General features: G+C 36.1%; 1 protein-coding gene across 13 annotated transcripts in view; it reads right to left on the reverse strand.

Moving 5' to 3' along the window:
• The window catches only part of TBC1D32 (TBC1 domain family member 32), a 74,844-nt gene extending 55,992 nt beyond the window's left edge, over positions 1–18,852 (reverse strand). For 2 of the 13 annotated variants that reach the window (XM_077782252.2, XM_021547177.4), the window contains exons 1-17: positions 18,752–18,844; positions 16,432–16,586; positions 12,390–12,551; positions 11,061–11,238; positions 10,384–10,455; positions 9,114–9,239; positions 8,163–8,241; positions 7,912–8,012; positions 7,764–7,825; positions 7,141–7,285; positions 6,365–6,424; positions 4,468–4,567; positions 4,058–4,195; positions 2,586–2,678; positions 2,191–2,333; positions 1,395–1,519; positions 263–461 (exon numbers count right to left, since the gene is read on the reverse strand). In XM_077782252.2, the coding sequence (XP_077638378.2) occupies positions 263–461; positions 1,395–1,519; positions 2,191–2,333; positions 2,586–2,678; positions 4,058–4,195; positions 4,468–4,567; positions 6,365–6,424; positions 7,141–7,285; positions 7,764–7,825; positions 7,912–8,012; positions 8,163–8,241; positions 9,114–9,239; positions 10,384–10,455; positions 11,061–11,238; positions 12,390–12,551; positions 16,432–16,586 (1,938 nt within the window). In that variant the 5' untranslated portion in view covers positions 18,752–18,844. The other 11 variants (XM_021547178.4, XM_085575087.1, XM_085575094.1 and 8 more) reach the window with 11 other exon arrangements.
• Positions 18,853–27,262: the final 8,410 nt, after the last annotated feature.

The raw sequence follows: 27,262 nt of genomic DNA on the forward strand, positions 1-27,262 counted from the left end.
GAGTGACTTTGACCATCAAGGACAATGAATGACAGGTCTACCAATGCATCAATAGTTCCTGTTTTAATCTTAAGCATATAAGTCTCAAATTAAATTTCTTCTAGGTTCACGTTCAGAAGGAAAATTTGCAAGTAGAACTTCATGTTTATAACATTTTCAAATACTATTTAACTACTTAAAAAAAATTAATCTATAAGAACAACTACTACACAAGCTGAACATCTCACAGTAAGATTTTTCCCAATCCAAAAGCAAAGTTTACCTTTCTCCAGGCCTCTGCAATAGATTCATGCAAGCCATAAGGAATTAGCATCTGTAAGCCTTCACAAGTTTTGTACATTTGACGGCATACAAAAACAAAAGCTCCTTTAACTGGCATTAACTCAGATCCAGATAAAAGAGAAATGTCATCACGAAGAAGTTTCTTTGTGAACTGAACAAGTACATGAGCAGCTGTAGGACTGAAAATAAAATAATACATTTAAAATTTTGTTTCATAGTATGCCTTGAAACAAATCCTCTGACTAAACTTATTTAAATTTTGTAGGGGGAAAGAAGCTATGGAAAAAGATTAAGACCCATTATGCAGGGACAAACTATATTACAACTTGTAACACCAGTCAGAAGAAACTTACAGCAAGTGATGTCACCTTGGCAAATAGTTCTATGCAATGCAAAAATATATCCATTGCCTTCCACACAACCCATAGGACCATGAACTACACAGACTCTATGTTTTATAGGAGTCCAGTTGGGAAGACAATTCGGAGATTTCTCCACTTAGAAGACGTACATTCCAAACATTTTCATGACCTGCGGCTTAGCTATTTTCTAAGGCTCATATCAGTTTCACTGCTGTTACAAGTTTTAGCATCAGCTAACTATATTCCTCTCACAGGAACACACTGATCCTAAGTTAGGTAGTGTTACACATGGCAGCTTCTTATACAAGATCTGTCTCTACTAGGTTTACTGAAATATGAATGCTACATTAAATCCATTCTTTCAATAAATTTGGTTAGTTTAAATACTTACTCTAAAATCAAACAAAATAAGTTGAAGAAGAGAGGCCTTTGGTCTGAAACATAACACTACAAATATAATGGAACTATATTCAGAGAAAGGAAAGCTCTCACATTAATTAGGAAAAGAAGGAAAACATGAAAATCTCCCTTATTATTAGTATTTCTTTACATTGTCATTTTACCTGGTTCTACACATAAAGATCTCTCTCATACATTCTATAAAACACTAAATTTATAATCAGATATTTTACTCAAACAAAACCAAAATGTATCACGTTATAGGTAAATGAAAGATGAGCAAATGAGTCTCATAAGAACAATGTAATTCACTGAACTGCTCACTAATGCCATACATTAATGCACTATTACCTGTCTTTGGCATTTTTTTCGGTTTTGACATAAAGAAGAAGAGAAAGACCATCTTCTGAAGCAGCAATCCTTGCCAAAATATCAGCTACATCAAGTAAAGTGGTTTCAAGGCAGTTTATATACACCTATTTGGAAGAGGGGAAAAAAGGAAGCTTTAAGTTCAATGGTTTTGTGAAAGCTGTTTTTTCAAGTCTGTCTTAGGTATGCAGAATTTGAAGGTCACCTTTCTGATGATTTATTAATGTCTTAAACACAGTAAGTTAACAGCTTATGTTCAAATGTCATTACACAGAAATCTTCATCACAAAGGGCACTAATTCCCAATACTTTCATAATCCTTATAAAAATTCTTACAAGGAAAAAAAACCAAAAAATAAAGAAGACAAAAACCCCTTTATTTACTCTAGTTATTGAGAACACCTAACTTACAAGTTGCCAGTTTAATTAAAAAATAAAAGTGGATTGCCTTTCAAATATAAAGTAGAGAAAATATTCATTGAGGAAATAGGCAAGTGACCACAGAAAAAAGCCAAAACCAAAGAAAAAAATTTAAAAGTGTGTTTTTTTCCAAGGAAACAGTCTCACTACAGCATAAGTTTTGTTACTATTCACAAGACTTCCGTGTCAGACCAATATAGTAATGGACTAAATGATTCAATGAACACTATGATAGGCAATGTATAAAATACCACAGAAGCTACCATACTATGTGAGTAAATAAACCTTCTATATAGAAAATATGGGAAAAGTATAATATTCTATACATATAAAAATAATTTGGAAAATTATGACAAACCTCTGTGCCATTCAGTAAACTTTGAACAGGATGAAGCAGGGCATCTATCACTCTGTCCGTATACAAACACACAGCAGCACATCCTATTTGATCACAAAAAATCTGCAGAATCTCCATAACAAGACTTTCTGGAGAATAATTTTCTGGTGAACATAAGAAATATTTATTTATATTTTAACTTATACAAATATCTATATGATTTATATAGTTGCTTCTGAATTATTATTAATTTTGTTAAGTCCTGATTCAACATAGAGAGTGGAAGAAAGGGTAAGCATGGAAGGGAAGAGAAAAACTATGCTAATAACAGACACAAATTAAAAATAGCAAAAGAAGTTATTGTATGCCTCATTGTAAGTAAACACATTAGCGTATAAGATAAAAAAAACATTTACCTGTATGTGCTGCCAAAGCTGTCTTTGGGTAACTTGGACAGTAATAAATAAGTTGAACAAATAATACCAAGATATCAGTTATGGATACAGTATCTATTAAGAAAAAAAAAAAAAAAGCACTTTGTAAATTAAAGACTAAGTTTAATTTTCCAAATAAAAAATGGATTTTGTAAATATATATAAAGAATGCTTTGCTGTATAGAGGAAATCAATTATATACAAGTTATAAAGCAAAGGACATACACGTCCTTGTGACTCAGTACTAAGTATTTCAAGATCAACTTATAAGACTTGATCTTGCTCTCAATTTAGCCAATTGAAATTTTACAATGTCTTTCACTGTAACAAACAGAAGCCAAAATTTGAAAATACTGGCTGTAGAAAAAAAGCATTACCTTACTATTAGATTAAGTGAAACAACTGGAAAAGAGATAAAGTGTCACACAACTCTTTTTCAGGTCTGAAACAAAAGTAACAAATGTAGCTAAATGCAAGATGGGAAAAATTGCTCCAAGTTTAATGTAGTTATGTAAATTAATCAGCCAATTTGTGAGGAAAGAGTTGCCATATATGAAGCTGAGAAGGACACTATTAAGAAAAGAAATGGCAAGATTATTACATTTTATGGGAAAGTAATAAGCAACTACTATCCTCGGATCTCTGCTGGGTGGGTGTTACTCAGGTAATGTATAAATGACAAAAGCACTTTATTAGTAGACATTTCTTACTCACAGCTGTTCTACACTGGATCTATCAAATCTTGATCCTCTAACCAAAGGGACAAAAGACAAGTCACAGAATGAGTATCCAGTAACGTTTGGAATTCTACAACAAATTAACAGAGACACTAAAGCAATGGAACGCTACAATTGCCCTCACACACTTCTGCTTGTCAACCCTGCACCATATAGATTTCTCTGTCTTAAAGAACTTTTCCATCTCATATCTTGTGTCCCTACTAACACCTCTGTTCCACAGCTATGAAACTTTCCTTCTACTTTTATTTTATCTTAATTAACAAATTAAACTCAGAGCACTTGTTTTCAATTTGCATTTAGCCTGAAATACTGATTTTTTTCTTTCACACCTGAAAAACAGTTTTGGCCCCTGCATGTCTCTCTCCCAACCAATTACATCAAATGGTTTGACTGAAGCTATTACTCACACCTAGAAAAACTGATTCACTTGCACACTGATCCAACTGTCCTTTGACACAAAATTAATGTATTAAAAGTAAAACACATAAGCAATCCATTCAACTACATTAATCAAAGAATAAAGAACTGTGTGTAGATGCTCGTTTATAGATATACACACACACACTACGTTTATGAAAGTTTCCAGGCTCAGAATTGGTGAACAAAGTATTGTTCTTCAATATCCACAATATTTCAGTGAAAATATATAAATATATATCAAGAATAGATACAGTTTTTCTGAGCAGGTTCCATTTTCCTCAATTCTCCCCCTACCTTTTTCATTTTTCAGCTGTACTGGAAAGAGTTTCTGGCCTTCCTTATAGATCAACAGTCTTCCTAAGAGGCACAGTGAATGAACAAAATAGATGTACTGTAATTCTGGTCCAGTGTAAGAAAAATTCTGCATATCACCTATAACAGTAAAGCAAAAAATTTAGAATAGAACTTTACTCTTGTAGTTTAGTTTACAGTACCTAGCTGCTTCCTGCAATACAAGCAGATAATTTTGGATATAAAGACAGCTTAAGTAATTAACTGCTGCTATTAATTTTCTCTAAAAATACAGTCATACAACATTTGGGGAAGAGAATAGATAGAATGTCTCTCTCTTGAGGTAGCATGCTCAAAACCCTAAAGAATGTGGCTGTATAAACATATAATCTGAGACAAGCAAAGATACTCACTACAATGCTGCTGGGCAAAGTCAACGACTTTGGAATTTTTATTAACTGCTGCCTTGCAAAATTCAAAATAATCAAGACATTGCTGGACTGCTGCATTAATCTGTGGAATAAAACACGAAGTAATAAATCTGATATTTCACAATAAACACATTCTCTCTTGTATCCAAGTACTGTCCCTTAACACAAAAACTTAAATATCCACTTCACTTAAATGGCTTAATTTTTCAGTGCTTTGGATATATTAACCAAGGGCAGGCAAAATTTTATAAGGCTATTAAAATATATCACCATTATTATTACATTACCACAAAACCAGTTCTATACACATAAAGACAGTCTATGAAAAACAATACAGAGAACATGGAAGTGTTTTGAGAAGTCAACAGCAATCTGTGGATGCCCTATTGTCACTACTACAGAAGATTTTAAATTTCCACATGTGAAAACCTTTGTCTTGAATACACTTACTAAACTGTAGGTTTGGTTGCCGGGTGCTGTCAGTACTATTACTGTTCCTGGTGGTGTATCATTGTCATAGCACTTTACTTTTATAGTTTAATCAAGTTATATAAAAATTTAAAAGCTATAAGCATTGTTGTAGCAAGGAAACATAAAGCACATTGTCCTGGTTTCAGGTGAGATAGAGTTAATTGCTTCTATTTTCTTATGATCTGAAAAGATTAATTAGATTTATTACAGCTTGGAGTTGCCACAATTTATTCACAAGTGTAAATATGCAGATATACACAATTAAAAAAACCCCAACCTTAATCTGATGTTTACCCTTGCTTATAAATTAGATTAGACTACCCTGCTTATGGACTTTCTATTACAAACTCTTTGCTGCACAGATCATGCTTTATTCTATGTCCTGTTCTATGCACACAGATAGAAAAGATAAAGGACTCTTATAGTTGCCTGTGCCTTTTTCTCCATCTTAAGATTTTATTGGTCCCATATATTTTACATTTGATTTCATTTGTATGACAAGATTTTATAAAACATAGCCAAGTCCTGTTTATATTAACGGATCTCACATCTACAGTGGTCTTATTAGGAACAATGAAAATTCTACCCTAGTAAAGAAATCTGCCCATAGAAAATATATGATAGCATTAATATCAGTATTACTAAATGCATTTTCCCGGTTTGATTTATCTTGCTGAATTGAACACTTTATTCTTCAGAGAACCCAATGGCAGTTCTTTTAGCCTCTTTTCAACAGAAATCCCAATTTAGCTCAGCATATTTATCGTATTTATCATGCACCATTTGTCATTTTTATGCTTTTTTGGAAATAATTCTAAATATGATACATAAAAAATTAACAACTTACAATCCTAAGTAAACACCTGCAATAAAATATCCAAATTCCCCTTACAAAGAGCTGGCCATATATGCTTCTTTGCATTTATTAATCCATTTAAGCAAAGAGAAATTAAAAAAAAAAATCAAAAATTCAAAAGGCTTATCTAGCTGAAGAACATGGAATAGCTACCAAAAAAAAAAAAAAATTGTCCAAACCACTATGTGCAAAAAAAGACTAGTTGCAAGTAAACTTGCCTTGGTAATTCATAGAATCGTAGAATGGCCTGGGCTGAAAGGGACCTTAAAGATCATTTAGTTCCAAACAATGTAATGGAACAGGGACATAGGCAGGGACATCTGCACCCCCATTCAACCTGGCCTTGAACACTTCCAGGGGAGAGGCATCCACAACTTCTCTGGGCAATCTTTTCCAATGTCTCACAACCCTTAACAGAAAAAATAAGTTCCTCCTAGTATCTAATCTAAATCTACCCTCTTTCAGCCATTACCCTGTGTTCCATCAATAAATTTTATTTACAGACTATTATTACATATATAATCAATAAAGTATATTAATAGAAGTACTTACCAAGGATTTATACTTATTTTCCAGAAGCCTAAATACCACTCTTCTGCTGTAATATGCATGCTTGAATGACAAAGAAGATGTAATGTCAACTACAAAGAAATGTTCTGGTTTTTAATTAAAAAGTAGAAATTATCTCTGACTCTGTTCTAGTAGAGATCCCATATACAGTATATATTCAATGTATTGAACTCCAGCTTGAGTAAGCCAGTATTATACTCAACTGAGACTTTTGTTTGCAGTACATTTATGACAAAAAACCCTACATCATTAGAAAAAAGTGTAGTAGAATATGTAGTTAAAAAAGAAAACCATTAAGTACACTGAAATGCTAAACTATGCAATTTGAAATTGCCAAATAAATCCTAAATTTATATATGGTAGGTTGGAAGAAGTTCTGATGTCCACTGAAGTTAGCAAATTGTGTGTAATGTGTAATATATATGTATTCTTCCATGCTCATCACTTCTTCCAAAAAAATACTTGCATCTTTTGATGGCTGTTAGTCAATTCTTCCAAAGGGAGTGAAGACACAAAGCACAGAAAATGCTCCTAAATTTCATGAAAACAAGTAACTGAACAGAAATTGAGGTGGAGAGTAATACTGAAAAGCAGTGCACATAGAAGTCTAAAAAAACCACTACACTTCCTTAATTACAGTTCTCAGTATAGGCTGTTATAGGACACAATAGGACCATGATGTCAGAACCATAACTTTTCAAAATAAATGTCTGACATGAACAAGTTATGTGTTGTTGGGTTGCAGGTTATTTGCTTACCGTCCACTTCTTAAACCACATTGCTTTGATATCTAGCAGAGCCAAGAAGTGCATTGGACTCAAGAAATCTGGAGAGGCAGGATGATTAAGCTTCTGTTTTAATGACAAAAGTGACAAGGTACTCTCCACTACTTCTTCCATGTACCTTATGACACAAATACGAAAAAATGGACGGGAAAGAAAAATACCACTTAAGTCCTTCCACCAGTAATACCCAAGAACAATCTCCTCATAAAACCTTGTTCAGATAAATCATAAAGCATTATCTTTAACTTGCTCTAGTGTGGGCATTGTTTGTAACACCACAAATAAAACTAATATGCATCTATACTCTCCTAAGTAATTACATCTTCTAAGTGTATTACACTTGCTACACTTGCATCCAAATTCTTATTTGTTCAAAAGTACTTAGAACACTCCAAAAGCTAAGTAAGCATTTTAATATGACTACTAAGCAACTTCCTCATTTTACTTTTCCTACCCTCTACTTTTATTTCCCCTGTTGTTGCTGACCAGCCACTGTGAATCCTATCATCAAGCCTTTGCTAAAATTACATGTATCTTATTTTATGTCAAAAATTATTAAATTAAGAAACGGTTACAGGGTTTTGAAGGTGACATACTTTTCTGGATGTCGAATCCAGGAAGATGGTGCTTCCTTTTGGTACTCATTTAAAAGACGAACCTAAAAACATAAATTATTGAAATTAAAAAATAATTAATGCATAATGTTTCAGTACTGACAGAAAAGGTACAGAAAGTTCTTTATACCTTTTTAAGTAAACGATTTACATCTGTGTTAGATACATCCAGACCAGCTGAAATATGAAGAGAATATTCTCCAGAAAGAAAGTACGACTCCAAGTGTCTTGCTAAAAAAAAAAGAGAAACCCAACAAAAAACACTTTGCCTCCATGACAACAGTGACAAAACAGACTGTCCTATACAGTCTTCAATATAAAATTTAGTTTTTCAAAAAGTACATGACCCATGAAGTTTGAAATGTAATTAAATGCACATACCTAAACTTGTATAGACTTCTCTTGTCATATTAAATGGAGAAGAAGAAAAGGTTTTTGCATAGAACCTAAGAATTTTCTCCTAAGAGTGAAAAAAGCAATCAAAGTATTAAGTAGGCATTAACTGTGTATCATAATTGCAAAATAATCAATATATAATTTATTCTTAATATACATATTATTAATCTAGACATCTGTGCAGATGTTAAGTATGTTTTATAAAAATATAGTTTCTGATCACAGACATCTCCAGTTCAAAGGAAATTTTATTCAAATACTTGAACTACAGTACCAGTGCAAAGCCTCACTGAGTTACAAAGCAGAGCAAGGAACATTACTTTTCCGTTAAGAATCAGTAACTTGTAATTACCACTGTTTTAAAAGAAATTTTAGAACTCAGGTGAAAGAGAAATATATGACAGCAGCTGGGGCAACTTTCCTGTTTATGTGGTAATCACTTTAAATTTTGAAGAAGCAAGCAAGTTTAATTGACATAATAAATAATCTAAAAGCCATTTAAGCATCTGTAATTTCTTTCCTCATCACTGTCTGTGTCATATTACTATGTACCATTTACTCATCATCATGGGGCATAAACCTGATTTGAACAGGAAATATTAACGTGTACAGAGCAGTTTTGTCCATTCTTTTTACGTGCATTTATGCTAAAAGAAATTAAAATGTCTTCATTGACATTAAAAGAAATGCAAATGACTACTTTGGTGTCTCAAAATCCTATTGAAAGCCTGTTGCAGTCCTTTAAACCAAAATTTACTGGAATCCTGTATTTCTGTTACTTCAAAAAATAGTTTATGTGATTCACAGATAAGTAATAAAATGTCTTGAACCCTGCTGGACTACTTATAATAGGTAAGAGGTGTAACTTCTTAAACCTCTTTCGTAGCCCTTTCTTCAGATACAAATCTGATAAATAGATACAAAACATTCCCTTACACTGAATGTTGCATCAGGATCTGCCAGAGAGATTGTCAGATGCTTACTCAGACTTGGCCAACTCTCAGAGTTTAGGATATCAGAGACAGGGGCCAAGCACAGCATCTGCAAAGCTTCTTGGCGAACCTAGAGCAGTCAAAAAGATAAACACCAAAAATCCATTCACAGCAGCCTCTGAAATACGTAATTTACAAGTTAGAGGGAGGGAGGACAGGAAGGAACAGAACCTGGCTGTAGAACAGATAAGGAATAACAAATACTTATCTCCTGCTAAATTTTTTATGGCTATTTAGACAAAACACTACATTACTGAATGGGGAAAATATGTGCATTCAAAGAAGTAATAAAACCATTTTAAATGGGTTTTCAATACTGGATGCAAGATTTATATTCTATTTTTTGCCTGTAATCAAATATTTTGAAACTGGGGAATATAGCTCTCTAAAGCTCTCAGCTAGGAGAAGCAGATACAGTCATTAGACATTGTGTTATACTGCTGAATTTTTGTCAGCATTCTAAGTCATTTCAAGTAACTTTTTTTTCAATTCATAGACAACTGTTACCTCTAACAATTTATTTCATCTTACTGAAAGAAACAGTAGGACACTTTAATAACATTTAATAACATCAGACTTTTTACCTGGTTTTCTAATAAAAAAATGGTTAGCACCATCTTCTACCTACCATGTCTGTTCCATGCCTGCCAGACAAGCCCTAACAAGTCTTATCAAGACAGCACACTCAAACTGGTATTTCTCCAACCTTCAAAAATACCAGCAGCTGATGCTGGTTGTTGGTTAGAGACACAAATTAGTACTGCCACTGACATGACAACAAATCTAACTTGGATTTATATTTTCCATTTGGCAGCAGGTTGTTGGCAGGCATCTCTCTCTTTGACAGGTGTAATTCAAAGGGCAACACAAAAGTTACCAAGAAGGGCAAGGGACATGAATACAGGATAAATAATGTTCAGTAGCTTTATTTATCATGGAACAACTTTTTTTTTTAACTAAAAATACCAATCTATAGCACACAGATCTCTTAAAAAAATATATACTTGTTGCAATACTAGTTTTTGAACCAGATGGTTACAAACAATGAAATACTGCACTGCAGAGTAGTTTCTGCATTGAAGGAAAGATAAATGAACCAACAAAGACAAGTTTCCAGTTAGGTACATAGGAACTCTTACGTACATACAGGCTACTCTACAATATGCCATAAACATTCATTTGTATAAACATTTCATTTCTGTTTTTAAACTTACTTCCTTGGGCTGACTAGGGTCAAGCTTTTCTGCAAGCAGCTGCAATTGTTCTTGACTCATGAATGCATAACTCTGTAATACACATTATAAAATGATCATTAGTATATTTTATTAAACTGAACAGCAGAAGGTTAAAATCATCAGTCTTTCTGATACCTAATTAACTTTTAATAATTAGGACTTCAAAATTTATACTAATTTTACTGTAAAGTCAACAATCCAAATGTTTTCTGCTGTTTGCCCAAAGTTAAGCTTGCAATAATCACTATGACATATTTTGCTTGCTTTACTTCAAAGTTTTCTGTATCTTCAAAAGAACCCTTATAATAATTTATTCAGCAAGAAATGTAGCCAAGTACAGTAGTCTGGAAATGAACTGTATGTTATTTGGCTTCTAAAGTAAAATCACAAAAGTTAGATGATGTAATGATTTTATCTTTCCATACCACACTTGGATAGGTACTTTGGAGCACATGGGCATCATATCTAGCATAGATCCTTAAGGTACCTAGTATAAGCTTAGTACTTAAAACTGAAAGAAAAGCAAATAATTTGGGTTTAAGATATAACAAAGATGGCAAAAATTGATCTTTCTCCAGGGCCATTCCACTGTCAGAGAGTTAACAATTTTGCAGTATCATGCTTATTTCATAACAGAGAGAGAAAACCCATTGTACTTGGTTGAAGGAGGAGTCACTGTCAGAACAGTTGTCTGTGTAATAGCCACTCTGACGTTCTTTCTTTGCTTTACTAGCCAGCTCCTTATCATGCATCCGATCTTCTTCAAACTTGTTAATCAAAGATTCTACCACAACCATCATGACATTCTTCAAGGCATGTATCATTTCTCTGTATCTTCAAAGTAAAGATGATTTTAATATATAAGAACATAAACATCACTATGTAAAAAAAAGAAATCGTTACATCATGAATAACTGAATATGACATGATGCTAATTGGACTTGAACTCATTGAATTTACAGAAATTAATTAATACCAAATCCAAACTGAGCAAGGAAGCATATATGTACCTTACATATTTCAGTTAATGATGTTTTAAAATCACAACAAAACTCCTTTTTTTTCTCTTCCAGAACCATTCAATGAAATACCACTATCATAATTCTATTTTGGGATGTTCTTAAGAAAGAACAACATTAGTTCACCAAAAAGGAGAATCTGTCCCTGAGAAAACAAGCCAGTTCTCATCCTTTTTACTGTTTGTTTCTTGTAGTTTAATATCCAATTTTTCTTTTGCTATAAACCTTGAGCAGAACCAGTAGAACTGAACATATCATCCTGATTCAAGATCTTGAGTATAGGTCATGCACACAAAATATTTTTTTTTCAACAAAACACAGGTTTTTCTGATTTCCATAAACTGAAAAATAATATCCATAGGGAAGCAATTAAAAAAAATATGCTCCAGAAAAGCATCCTACTGTAAAGCATTGATGTTTTATTTCAAATTCTTTTTTTATTTTTATTTATTTTTAATGCTACAATTATTGATTTTACAGTTATTAAACATACAGAATATTATATTGTGCTTTAATATCATCCTACATGTCACATTAAAAATATAAGATACATATTTAGTTCATTGTTGGTTCTTCTACCAATCTTGATATGCACAAAACCCTAAGGTCCTGATCCTTGAAACAAAATTTTACAGAGAGCATAGTCTAAAAAATGTTCATCCTAACATCGATTTTCCTATTTTCTTATTTTGCAACACATAAAAATGACCACCGATGCTAAAATCTTCACATATTTTCTACCTATTTTTTTATGCAATTGTTCTCAACCTTAATTTCAGGGTGAGACAAAGCATGAAAAATTGCAACGTAAGGTGGCAATACCTGAATTTCTTAGCACTAATTTCTGTTACAGGTTCAAAATGGTTATTGGTTCAGAACTTATTTTTGCAGAACATATTATGGAAAAGCAAAAGGAAGACAAAGACATAGAAGAAACAGAGGTGTGAATTACAGGTATATACTCACTCTTTTGATTCACGGGCCTTCTTAGTAACATGTTGGACAAGTGTGTCATAGCCAGATATTTCACCCTGACTTTGAGCAGAGGTACATTTTTCTGTTTCTTCTTCAATCACAGGTCCCACAGTATTTCTTATGTATTGTCTAAGGTATTTCACAAACTCATAGCTGAAAGAAATATTCAAAATTAAAATGTTGTATCTCTTTGAATTCACCATGAAGCATTTTCGACATTATATCAACAACCACTATCTTTTCTCCCACTAGATTTGTTACTCTGAGTTAAGAGTTTATGACTTGCATAGAAATAAACTTCAGGAGCGTAAAATAACACATTACAATTTTATTTTCTTCAGTATGGTCAGTATCGGCATACTGTAGGGACAACCAATACCAAACAGAAGAAATAAAACAATGGCTAGTTTACCAAATGCACATTTTCACTTTGTGCTGCTTCTAAACATAAAAATCCACTCAGAAAAAAGGTAAAGGTTTCATAGACAAAAAACAAAGAGTATCAAGAAATTTCAAATTCCAGAAGAAATATTCCTTGTAGCATAAACTGTCTGGTAATATTATTTATGCATTATACAAACAAAATGAGGAAATACAGCAAAAATACAGTTTATAAATTAGAGCATATGAGGACACCTATGGCCTATGAAATTCTATGTGTTATAACAATACACAGATCTCAGTTAAACTGATAAAATAGCCATCTGTGATTACAGAACCATATAAAATTCAGGGATTCACCACCAGTTTGCAGTCTTATGATCAGATACCCACAGACACTTGCTAACAGAATAGAATAATCAGAGGGAGCTCTCAAACTAAAGACTCTCCCTGGGTTCTCCAAATTCATATTAGCTATAGAAATTGCTAGAGTAGTGCTCAGAATAAATCAACTTTTCTTTTTGGCTAGTTTTGTGATTTGTAAAAAGGGCAAGGCAAACAGCAACATAGAAAAAAGTAATAATATAGTAACAATACATGCGTAATTTTATTTTCATTGATTCAAAAGTAGATGTGCAACTACTTCATGTTAACTTGTTTGAGCCCAGGACATCCCTCTGGCTGCCCTGGCTGTCTCCAGACTCTGGCAGGGGTCTCAGAGACCCTAGCATGAAGTCAAAAACATCTGTGGCGTCAATTTTAGACAGCTTTTTCCATAGACAATTTTGTATGAGGAATTACAAGCCACAAGTGTTTTAGTAGTGTGATATTTGAACTAACACATGGTGGAAAAGTAAAATTTTGGGATTTTTAGAATATAATTCAGGAGATAAAAGATGAAGGAATTTGGGCATGTCCTAGCCTTCTTCTCCTTCGTCTTGTCCTCCATGTCTTGGTGTGATGGCAACACTTTTCTATTGGTTTAAGGCAGAGATTCACAGTCTAACATGGGTGATGGGAATTGGTAATAAATTGTAAACATAGCACACAAGTATATAAGGTGGGAGCCGCCCGAGGCTCGGGGGCAGATGGTCATGGCTTCCTTTTTGGATGGAGCTTGGCAGGTCAGAGAAAGAATGTTATAGATAAGAAGAAATAAACAACCTTGAAAATGCAATTGGACACATTCCAGGCTCCTTCTTTGGCTGTGTTGGGCTAGGGAGAAAAGACCCTTTACAATCTCAGGGTCACCCTGACCCACAGAAAATCGAGAAATCAACAATAACTTGGATTAAAAAACCCAAAAATCAAACAACAAAGCACACAAAATTATATCATGATAGATGCTTCCTCACTGGATTGCCTACCTCAGGCTCCATCAGGTATATCAGTATTTTTCTTTTCCCCTACACTTCGTTCTTGTTCTCAGTGAAGGTAATAGAAATACATCTCAAGAAATATGTTTATTTTGGTTTTCATTTGTGAAATTGCACACAACTCTCCACTGCATGAAAGCTTTCATAAAACTGTCTCCCCTCTGTTTTACAAGGGCAACACTTCCAGGGTATATGTTTTTGCAGTGACTCCTTCACTCTGAAATATACAGTAGCCACATCACTATTCACACCACTACTTTTATGTCAGAGGTTCTAGTCTTCATCTTCTGCATTATTCTTCCACCTTATAATGTTTTGTAACAATTATGCATTTCAGCAAACACAATACTACTTCTTCACAAGCAGAATCAATCCAGACTGACCTGGAAGGACTTATAAAGGAATCCACTCGGGTGTTAAAAATACCTCTAATGTAACAGAAAACATGCTACTTAATGCAGTTTAAAATCCTGTTGCCTACTGGTGCACAGAAGTTTTGTACTTGATTCAATTTTCCTTTTTATTAGTTTTCTAAGGGTCCTGGTTTTCTGTCTTTTCTACATCCAAGTGGGAACAAAGGGTAAAGCAAGGTCTCAAAAACTGGTAAAATTACTGCATCAAAATAAGCATGAGGTAGAAACAGTACTGCTCAAAATGCTGAGCTGAACTAGAGCACTGGACAGTCTAAAAGCACACACTACTGATAATAGAGCTTGCACTCTGGATGGATAGGTTAAGGAGAAAGTTTTTTAATGGTCTCAGTTATAAATGACCATATGACCTCTCTAAAAACCAGTCTGTACTGCCATGGGTCGCAAACAAGACAAGAATACCTCCCAGAACCAGATAGTAACCCTCATGTTCTGAATTTAAAGATCACTCGATTCTCCATTAAATGTAAATTAAAAGTGTTCTCATGAAAAGAAAGTATCTTTAGGATCACAGATTTTCTAACATACAAGAAAGAGTAATGGATGTCAAGGTTTCACTGCTGTAAAAGCAAAAGCTATATAGGCATTGCTTCAACCACTTACAGACCTTACTCCTTAACCCTGGGTATCCTGTTAGGTTCTCAGAAAAAAATGACAGAAATATATTCAAAATTTTTTTGTCTGAGATTTATTGTATATGTTTTCTCTAAATATTTTTTCTTTCAGAATTACATGTCTTGCAACTTTGATATGTGTACAAACAAATTATTTTGCTCTCATGCTTGTCAAACAGCAACCTACAACTCAAAATTCGCACGTGTACAAGCAACAGTATAATTCAATACATTTGTAATAAAAACTAAACCTGAGCTAAAATGCTTTTCAAAGAATCTCCAGAACACGTGCAAGTGTCAAGATTTTAAAATTAGAGTGAAATTTTAGATAAACCCCAGTTCTATTTCACATACTTACTTTTACCTAGTTCCTACCACTGACAAAGGAATGCTAAAACCTAGGTCAATTTAAGAGAATGTAAATAGTGCCACTTCTGAAAAAAACTGATAGGGAACCAGCTTTCTCAGAAATCAGGTCACAGAGCTGTTTCTTATTAAAATGTCCTCAGGTTATTTCAGCCTGATATTGTCTTGGCTTGTGATAAACTGTGTACTAAAAATCTCCCATGTAGTAAAGAAATAATCAAGTTATAGCATCATGGAAACAAAAGAGGAATGTGGGATCTGGAAATCTAGATTGCATGTGAGGTCACACTGTCAAATCTTATTTAACAGAAGTGTGATGGGGATACATTTCTGTTTTACTTAAAACATAAATCATTAAAAGAATTATTGGAATAGATAGATAAGATAGACATGTTCAGCAATATAGGCTAGAGAGAACAATCACATATAGAAGCCAAATGGTCCTCTGAAAAAGTACTCTATTTTGTAAAACAAGAGTATGCTGTCTAGCAGGTGTCAAATATACCAAGAGTCTTCAGTGACTACTTCTTCTAGCTCCTTTTCACATGTGCATTTAGTACATTACATGTGCATATGCATCAGAGCTTTGTAAATTCCTCTCTCACAAACAGCTCATGAATTACTACTATGGCAAAAATATATTAGCAAGAGTGGATGGGAAAAAAGGAAATCAAGAAAATGGCAACTATAATTTTATTATTTGAATTAGCATCATCTGAAAGTTGATTAGTGACAGGAATATCTATATATGTATAAATACACACACATTCATAAAGCAATATAAAGCAGACATTTCCCAGGAACAGTACAGTTTAAGACACACCAACTTCTTCAAAAGACTAAAAATAGCCAAAAATATTTTTACTTGTGAAAATTCTCATCTGTTTCCTCCAAATGCAAAAGAATTTCCTCTGCACATTCTACTGATGGGGCTCCAGTGATTTTTTCCTTCACACTCTGCAGCAACTGTCTAAGCATAGACTGTAATAGAGCTTCATCTTCACTGGTAAAATGAGACATCTGTGGAAAACAAATAAAAGAATAAGAAACTCTCATAGTCTTGTTTTTCTAAAGATGCTAAGAAAAGCACAAATCCCTTAAATTGCCACTTTTTACCATTATCAACAGGATTTTCTATCAAAAGACACAATCATAAGAAATATTTGGTAGAGCTGATCTTAAGACAAACTGAAAATAAAACTATCAAATCAGTTTCACTAAAACTCCTGACATTGTAGCATAATATTCTTAAAGGAGGTATTATATTAAGAAAAGCTTGAACATTCCTATTTGTACTTGCCCATGACAGAGGTACAAGACCACAAGGTAAGCTAAAAAAATAAAAAAGAGGATAGGTTTAACAGATGTAATGACTGTATATTGATAAGAAAGCTTTATAAATAGTCTCTCACTTGCTTCTCGTCCACTATTACCACCCAGTTCTGACTTTAGAATTTCTCTACTCAGAGCTATTACTGTGCCCATGACTGAAAGTGCTGTCAGCTTTTGCAAGGGCCAGGTGGAATTATCATAATAGTTTAATTGCCCTGTGCTAATTAACAGCAGCGACCTGACAGAGTTCTGTCAAATTAAATGGAAACTGCTGGGAAAAACTGGGAGGAGGAGAAGAAACAGTGAGAAACTGGAAACATCTACCAAGTCCAGAAGAAAGACAAATAATTAAATTTTCAAGAGCTGCAAAAAAATACACAAGCTCATTTTCGATCTTGATTAATCAATGTCTTAAAAATCTTTACATGCCATGGAAGACTTTCAAACCTCAGTGGCAGTTTTAGCTTATATATTTCTAGCCTATGTAAGGAAAAATTACTTACAGATATTTGACTTTTCTGAATTAAAAATTAAAGACTCTCTAAACACCTGTGAATAAACAATATACACCTGGAAGCTATATATGCCTGGAAGAGACAATACAGCAAATTACTGTTTAAGAATCAAATAGCATCAACCAGAGGAAAAAAAAAAAGTGCCATATAGCACCAGCTGGAAGAGTTATCTTTTATGGAAGGTAATAGTTCATCAAGGTAACACTCTTCTGTGGTAACCAGCACAGTTGCTGAACATTTTACTTTGATCTATCATTATTCAATATTAACTCAATCATTTTACCAGAAATTTCATTAAACTAAACTTAGAGAAAACAAACAAAACACCCAAAATCCCTTGCAATAATCTTGAATCACTGATTTGCAGCCCTCTTTTTCTTACAGAATCTCAAGATACTCAAAGTCAATGCACTTTTAGGTCTATATAAACATTAGACAATATCCTAAACCCCTGGGGGGAAAAAAAAAATCACCAAGTATTTTGGTATAACTAGGATTTTTTAGAAGTTAAAGGTATCCACATGCTTGCTGGCAGTCAGTGCAAAGCCCTGCTCAGGTTATTCATAGAGAGAAATCATGAGACTATCGCAGCTTCACCTCCAGTTTCCCTGGAGAAGTCTTACTGACTTACACGTAATCACTAACAAAGATACATATCTTACATTTCATTTGTAAAGGTTTGCGGTTTGCTGTGCTTGCTTGTTTGGTGGTTGTTGCTTTGGGGGTTATTTCCCAGCAGGCAGAGCCCCCATTCGGTTTCCAGGCAACACTAAATTACATCTTTACCCAAAGCCCAGTTTGGGCAGTCTTTTCAAGGTCCCGACACCATCGCAAATGTGAATCCTGCCCCACAACTCAGGCAACGATTCATAAGCGGCCTGTTGTTGCCAGCATTTATCCTTACGCAAACCTTCGCCTGGGCAGGGAGGCAATTTTAGCAACCAGCCGAGGAGAGCAGCTCCCAGAAGGAGCCGTGCGAGGATCCCTGCCCCTGCCGGCGCTTTACCGCCCGTTCTCCGGCGGGGCGGCAAGCGGGACTCCTGGGGCAGCCCGCGCACCGGGAGAGCAGCCGGTCTGTCCGCAAGCGTCGGCAGAGCCTACTCCTGCCCAGCTGCTTCCCTCAGCGCACACAGCGCGGGCGAGCTCTGCCCGGGCACCTCGGACGCGCTCGCCCCACGCAGCCGCTCATCCCCGCCCTGCTGCCCACGGCCCGGGATGCCGCACCCCCGGTCCCTGCCCGCATCCCCGGTCCCTGCCCGCATCCCCGGTCCCTGCGCGCACCCCCGGTCCCTGCGCGCATCCCCGGTCCCTGCGCGCACCCCCGGTCCCTGCGCGCACCTCCCGCCGCCCGGCCCGCCGCCCTTCACCTGGGGCGGCCGCGGCCCTTGGCAACCGCGCCGCCGCCGCCGCCGCCGAGTCTCGCCGGGCGTTGGAAACATCGCGAGAGGCCGCGCGGGCCGCCCGCGCCCCGCCCGCCCGCGGTGGCGGTGCTGTGGTGGGGCCGCCGTGAGGGCTCCGGCCGGGGACAGCCCGGGGACAGCCCGGGGACAGCCCGGGGACAGCCCGGGGACAGCCCGGGGACAGCCGCTCCGGCCGGGGAGAGCCCGGGGACAGCCGCTCCGGCCGGGGACAGCCCGGGGGGAGCCCGGGGACAGCCGCTCCGGCCGGGGACAGCCGCTCCGCCGGCAGCCGGGGCTTGTTTGCCGATACAGGCAACCCGGGCAGAGCTCGGGAGCACTCAGCGCTTCCCGGCTTCAGGCTCCCCGCTGTTCAGCCCGGCGTGGTGGCCCCCAGGTTTGCCGCTGAAATCAAAGGAATACAGTCATGCCGTTATTCCCAGTTTACATCAGCGTGGGAGCAGGTTGACTCAGTAAATAAAATAATGAAAGGCAAGGAGTTTTTCAGTACTCTTTGACTCTCCATTCCCTCCTGTGATGAAGGAGATACTAAAAAAATATCAAATAGTATCTTTTTCTCTCCAACAAATAAACGCAAAACACGAAAACAGCAAAAGCAGTTTGATATTAAATAATTTCTATTAGGTCAGCTACAATAAACCAGAATTTACTTACCATAAACACTCATAATGATGTTTTTCAAGGTGTTGCATAGTGCATTATTATCCTTGCCTCCTACATTTTTCTAATGATTCTGATGTTAGGTGATGCTAATCATCCATGATGATGTTTCCTTTAAATGTGAATCTTCCATGTAATGCTAACCTTCCATGAAGACTTGTTCCTTTAACTGGACCTGTACTCCCTGGTTAACAGAGCTCTACTTAGTTGTGGGGATCCACTTGCACAGTTAGAATTAAGCTTGTAAACTGCAGCATTTCTATTGAAAAGGGACGATTCAGGAGAAACACAAACCTCCCTTACTGCTGGTTCTCAGAAACTGGATTTTGATCAGTTGCAGCAAACTTTCTGTGATAGCTTTAGCAGTGAGCTCTTCAGTGCTTGGATGTGGCCAGTACACTTAGGTACCTGCAAAATAAAATAGGAAAAATTGTCTGTTTACTACTGCTTGCAAAGGAACTCCAGTAAACTGACCAGAGTCCCGGTAGCTTGGCCATGCAGTCTCTCCATCTTCTAAGTGCATTGTTTGGAATGGGATGCACGTTACAGCAGCTTATTCCACACCCATGCCAAGCTCTTCTTTCACAGGCAACAGAATGGTTTGCTTTTCTGTCCTCATACCAGCAGAGAGGTGCAGTGGTGCAACACTTCTATTCAAATTCCTTTATCACTTCACAAGTGCTGATTCAAGTGACAGCATCTCAGTTTCATAGCTAATAAGGAATAGAAAAAAATCAGTGCATTAATAATCCTTACTGAAACAGCCTCCACTTTAACAAGTCTTCTCTAAAAAACCTTGTAAGAAAATTGCACTTGTAGTGGCATCACTGAAAGATGTCCCATGTTCTGAAATCCTTCCATTTCTTTCTACCCTCTCCCACCTTCTGTATTGTATCCAGCTTCTTTAGCCACATTTTGCAGCCATTGGAACTTGGAGCCCTTTCTTGTGACCAAAGCTGGCAGACCTGAGATGCCGTTGGCCATGATTGTTAGGATGCATCCAGGCAGAGGATGATACCACTCCGAGGGTGATACTCTAGTTGAAGAACACCATTTTGAAGTACAGTATGTTTGCATGGATGGCTGTCTGTCATGTGAGAGAGTTTGCAATCATTGTGAAATTGTTTGTATGGATTTCACACTGGTGAAATTCCACTCACTCTAGGAATTCCTTCTCCTTGGTATTGAGATGTTCTCCCTCGGTTGTACAAACAGGAAAGCCTGGCTCCTAACCCCAGTTCAGGAAGGCACAGTCTTCATAAGATCTCAGCATTGTTAGAAAGTCACAGTGCTGACTTCTGTAATTTTAGAAACTTAAAGGAAACAATACACAAATTCTTAAAGTGTGTAGCATATAAGGTAAGCAGAGTTTCAAACTGTGAAACATTATAGGAACGTGAGTAATTTAAGTATTATAGAGGAGTTTAATTGATATGCTTTTCTCCCCATACCTTCAACATGTCCTAAAAATCATTTTATGGCAAATTTCCATAAATTTAAAATGTTCCTAAAATGTCTTCAATGTGGCAGACCAGAAAAAAAGAAAACTGTGAAAAACGAAGGATCTTCTTTACAAGCTGGTGGTAGTAGTGGAAACAGCTTATGTTGGTGCCAGGGTCATTACAACTGGGACATAATTTCTCTTCCCTCTTTCTGCTCTTTCTGAGTTTTCTCTTTCACTCTAACTTACAACAAGACCACTCTTTTTTTTTTTGGAATGACACATAAAAGTTTGGAGAAATTTTTATTTTATGTAGCTAGTTTATCCAAGACTCTTTAGCTATGACTTTCACCAACTCTATATGTAGGACCTTCTAAAGAAATTGGAGGTTAGTATCTTAAATGATTAAAAAATTTAGCATAGCCAGTATCTATTGAAATTTCAGTTTATCAGCCTTTCCTTGGCTGATACAGTTTTTAAAGGACTATATACCAAAGAACAAAAAGGGAAGGCAAACTTCACTTGACCAACAAACCCAACCAAACCAAAACAAAAGCAGCTTTCTATACTCCCATTTCAGAGCTAAATCAAGATCAGAAGGAGCCATGGTGTCCTCACTTTAGAGTTTCCAAAACTGGGACTAAGATATGAAAAGGAATAAATAAGTTAGTAAAGGAGAAATAAGTTTGAATTCTGGTCTGGAGGTAGAACAAGAAATCACCACCTTTCTGCACACTGACCTCCCCTGAGAAGTTCTTGAAACTCCAAATAAAAGATCATCAACCCTTGTATGAATGTTGTGGCATTTGTTGCCCTCTCACATCACATTTATGGCAGTTTCCAAAATTAGGAGAAACAATGAACATGTTTTAAGACATCATTAGATCATAATCTAATCATAGATATCAAAAAGGAAACTGCTTAAAATATTACAGCTGATGGGAAAATCGTTTTAAGTAATCTCCAAAGGAAATTTTCTGTTTTGGAGACCATCTGTCCTTTCCTCCGTGTGCACTCTGGGGAACTACTAACCCCTGGATAGATGTTTCTGTTAAAACAAACACTGAGGAACTAGCGGGTAAATGGTCACGAGGGTTGCAGGCTGGAGCACTGATGCGATCAGCTGCACTTAGGAGTTTTGAGTTAAAACACATGCAAACAGAATTCATATCAGTTCCGTAACAGGGAAAATGTAAAGTGTCCTGACAGGTCTAAAGTTATATCAGATGACTTTGTACGTTCTGTTGAGAGCTAAGCTGGTATGAGATGCATGTAAACTATTACAGGAATCAAAAAACTAAACTGGGTCAGTTTGCTTATTTGGTGATTAAGCTTCAGTTATGCTGACATTTCAAAAAGACTGAAGATCTCTGCTGTTCCTGATCTCTTTTTTTTCTGAAAAGTGAAAGACTGACAGGAAATCGATAGGACTCTCGCATAACATTGTAAAGCACCAGCTCTGAACCAGCCTGTCCAATAACAATCAAGAATGTTATTGATTAAAAATGTAACTCAGTGAATTTAGAGGTACCGATTTTTCCATCTGTACTTTATGATGCAGTTTTCAATAGATGCTCTGCTTGCAGTTGTAAAAGGAGCTGCTGGAAATGAGGTGATAAAGTTTATATCACAATGCTAAGTAACTACCTCAAAGAATCAAAGACAAAATAAGCCTCAATGACAATGTAAATATCCAAATGCCAATAAAATAATTTTTTGATCCACAACTTTCTTTTTGTGAAACTTCAAGGAGCCAAGGACATGTATTATTAGCTCTGACTGGCCTTAGGCAGATCTCTTAGCATCAGAATTAGGTCTTTATTGGAAATTGAGGATAATAAAATTATCTTTATATGCCATTATGAAAATTAATCTCACAACATAATAACCAAATGGCATCATAGATCTTGACTTTATTTTCCATTTCTTTTCTAATTAATATTTTGGTCCTTTTTTATTGTGTTTTTCCTGAAGGTGGCAGCAATATTCAGGACTTGCAAGAATGTCTGACTTTTGAACCTATTGACCAATAATACAGCATTTCTTTCAATGTAAATGTATTTGTATTTATGGATATTAATAATATGTTTAAATCAAAATTTGATGACATAGATATTGTTGTTGTAGACACAGTATATACAATATCACTAGAAAATATGAAGAAACTATGTTGACCTGGAGTGTTAGAATTGCTTATTCTTTTGTTTGGTAGAAATTCATAAACTAAAGGTGGATTCCTAAAGTATTAAATATTTTAATTAAAAATTTACCATTGCTTGTAGTTAAAATTATCCATTTCATTGTCTTCATTGAAGCCTGTATTGTATGCTTTTTCTGAAGTGAACTGTAACCTCATTTGGGGACACTACATTAGCAGTTCAAAACACTACAAATGTTATGTGTGATCTCTGAAGGAAGATTATAGCCTATCTGTAGGGTTTCTTTCAGTTCCATTTCTTCATTGACCTTAATCGTTTAAAATCATTGCTGGAGTCAAGCAGGCAAACTATCTCAGCATTGCAGGGTTTCAATTAAAAAATAAACTTTAACATTTCTCCTTTTGCTTCAGATGTGGTAAAATGCATTGTTGTGAAATGCTTCTGCTACTGAGGCAAGGTAGTTGCATCAACATTAAAAATATTAAATAATTTAGAGAACTTTTGTCTCCTTTCATTAGCAGTTGCCTGGTCAGGTAGTTGTAGATCCCACTCCAATTTAAATGGATGATCATGGAAGCCCACAAAGACGTCTCTGCAGCAGGGCTTTCCTCCCCTTTGTCTTTTGCTAACAGAACTGCATTATGTCAGGTGATTGTTTTGCCTGCAAGTCTTCTGTCAGCTCCAGGGCTGCTCTCACAATGCATCCAGGACAAGGGCTCAAGTACCAGTACTGCTGTCCCAGAAATGCTACTTTGATGCAGGTCTCCTCAGTACAAGAGAGTCATGGAGCTCCTGTATCAGATCCAGCAGAAGGCTATGAAGATGATGAGGGGACTGGAACATCTCTTTCAAGAGGAAAGGCCGAGGGAGCTGGGCCTGCTCAGCCTCAAGAAGAGATAGATGAGAAGGCACCTCATCAATGTCTGTCAGTATCTCAAGGGGGGTGTCAAGACAATAGAGCCAGGCTCTGCTGGGTGGTGCCAAGCAACAGGATGAGGCAATGGGCAGAAACTGATGGACAGAAAATTCCACCTGAATATGAGGAAGAACTTCTTTACTGTGCAGGTGGCCATGCACTGGAACCAGTTGCCCTGAGAGGTTGTGGAGTCTATTCCACTGAAGATGTTCAAGAACCATCTGGACACAATCCTCTGCCATTTGGTCTAGGATGACCTGACTTGAGCTTGGAGGTTAGACCAGATGACTTCCAGTGGTCCTTTCTATCCTTATTCTGTGACTCTGTCAGTTGCATACCTGCCAATGGCCATGCTTCTAAAGAAAGTGCAGAACAGGGCTTCCTTTTGAGTTTTCACTTGTCCAAATGAACTCCCTAATCCTTGCATGCCTCAGATCTGCATGCTTCATCACAAGAGAAAAGTAAGGAAGAAATTTTTTTTTTCCTTAAAGTAATCTCCATTCCTAAATAGGCATGGAACACAAAAGCTACAATTTTAAATTATACTGACAGAATTTATTACACTGTCCTTCTTAAGGAGTTTGCTTGGAAAACCTGGTGGCCCTTTTAGTAGTTGTATATTAATATTTCCGTGCCTTAGAATTGTCCGTCTTTCTTCCTGTCTTTACCAATGACTGTTGTGCTACCCCTCAAAACAGTACTTTGATATCCTGAAGTTGAATATTTTCATAATTGCTCAACTTATGTTCATCCTTAGTAAAGTATTGTTAAAGTAACTTCCTTAAGATTTCCTCTCAAGATCATCATTCATTCCTGTGCTTGTCACATTGACATTTCAGAATTCATTCATCAGCTTCTCTGAGCTGCTGATGTGGTATTCTTTTGCAGATACTGGCTGGTATTCCTCTTTGCATTTCTGCTCCCTCTTAGATTTCCCTAAAATATGTCATTGGTATCACTTCCTTTATTACACCATTATTACTACAAAGCCTAGCACTAACTACAAAGCCTAATTACTAGCAAAAGTGTTTTTGTTACTTGTGGTTTAAGTGTTGAGTGACCCCACCTTCTCTTTCCTGTTTCCCATTTGTCTTATGGAAATTTTACCAGTCCAGATAAACTACTGCTCTCCTTACCCAATGGCTTATCCTGATATACTTCTGAATCCCAGCACCAAACACAATACAGTTTCCTTCCTGGATCATCAACCCAGTTCTGTCTGTAATCTTAATATTTGCAGGGAGTCAAATACTGGAGAATTTGCTGTGTAAGCTGCTGTTTTATATTCTCTTGTTAATATAAGTTATAGTCTTCTTGTAAGAATCTCTTCTACAAGTACAGATTAATCTGACCAGATGTGACACACAGATAACTTTGTTCTGTTCATTTTTGGAATGTTGTAAAATGCTTGAAAAGTAAGCAAGCAAATTGTGCCCTTTGCTGTTCACTTGAAGCTGTACTCTTTGTAAGACAGGCTCAGGAAGACAGAATTTGGCCCATCCTTTGCCATGCTTTATTCCTTTCTGTACTTTCAGTAACATGAACTGTGCTTTGTTTTTCAAATGTTTTGTGTCCTAGCAAACTGCAACCTCTTCCTCAAAGTGATGTTTTAAAGACATAGTCAAAGCATTGCTTGGTAACAACACTGTTTATTTAAATTACAGAAAACACTTGTTTTTACTTTTTTCTTTTATTTCGCTTAGATAGTGTCTGTGATCCTAACAGAATTTTACATCTGAGAAAAGTTTTTAGCGATTCTGTGAACAAATACAGTGTCTGAAAGAAAAATGGATGAAGAAAAACACCAGTCCTGAATGCCTTCATACACAAAATATGGTCTTTTAATAAAAAATTTATTTCAAGATTGTTGTGTAACAGAATCTGTTGTGCAATGTAATCTTATTGGTGACACACGTTCCTTAAGATAATTAATCTAATTTATTTTAAAAAAAAACTGTCATAGTTTTGCATTATTGAAGTCAATATGCCACCATCATCTCAATATAATTTCCGTGAATATTATTGTTAAGGATGAATTTGATTCAGTAAATCTGCAAGTATATTTCTCTGACATGAAAAATAATCTCCATGTAACAAGAAGAATATTTAATATTTTCACTGGTATTTTTTTAGTGCCCTCATGATGTCAGTGGAATTCCAATAGAGATATGATTTTGTCAGATGAATTTCTTTCACTGAGGAATAAGACAAACACTTCTGTATTTTGATACACCTGTTCACTGACTGTTACAAATTTTGTAATGTATATTTTATCATACAGCTGTAGTGCTGGGTTGTTGTAAGCCAAAGGCACAACATGGCACTTGGCCTTGTTGAACCTCAGACAACTGGCCTTGATCCATCAATCTAGTTTATTTGAATTCACAAGATGACTCAGATCTCTTGATTCAGAAGGTGTCTTTTTTCCGGACTTGTGAATGGCCTTGTTTACTATACCAGACGTGTAGTGTGCAAGTCAGTGCTACTGAAGTGGAAAGAGCTGTGATTCTGGAGTAAAAGTAACTCTTGATGGGGGATGGAACTTCATAATTGGCTTTACAGTTGAAGCAAATGGGAGCATATTCTGTTTTGATAAGGCTGAGTGTAATATTCATCCCTTTGTAATCTGTCAGATGGGCTTTGTGGACTTGTGATTTGATTGGAGACTGATTATTCTGCTTGGAATCCTTGGAGCACTCTGTAATATGAAAAGTATGCTAAGAATGTGATAATTATTATTTTAAAGTCTGATTCCTTTTTAGTGCACTCTTTTCTGATTAAATGAGGTTCTGGAGCTGGCATTGGAGAATAATGCAGGAGGTGGAGGAAAAAATTAATGTGGATGTAGACTCTAGGCTGCTTTGGTTGATTAACTTGATTTATTCTGATGGATCTATCAAAATACACCAATGGAATATTCAATCCCAGTTTTAAGGAGGAAGGAGGATATACTCACTGATGAGTAGTTTTTGGCAAAGCTCTCAGAACACTTTAAAAATACCTGCTTAGTTTTTAGAATAATTTTGCTAGCTACTCTGATGCTTTATAGTGTTTATTGCACTAAATAATTGTAATGCCATTGTGTTTCATACTCTTTATTTTACTGTTTATGCACCATATGGTATTGATGTGTATTATATTGCATATAACTCAACACAATAAACATAATATTACAAAACAGATTTGGTATAGGTAGGTTACCTACTGTGATGAAAATAATATAAAAATATAGAGAAATTATTACTCCCTTCTTAA

Source organism: Lonchura striata, chromosome 3 (genome assembly GCF_050655825.1).
Source record: "Lonchura striata isolate lonStrDom1 chromosome 3, ASM5065582v1, whole genome shotgun sequence".
NCBI classification, from domain to species: Eukaryota; Metazoa; Chordata; class Aves; order Passeriformes; family Estrildidae; genus Lonchura; species Lonchura striata.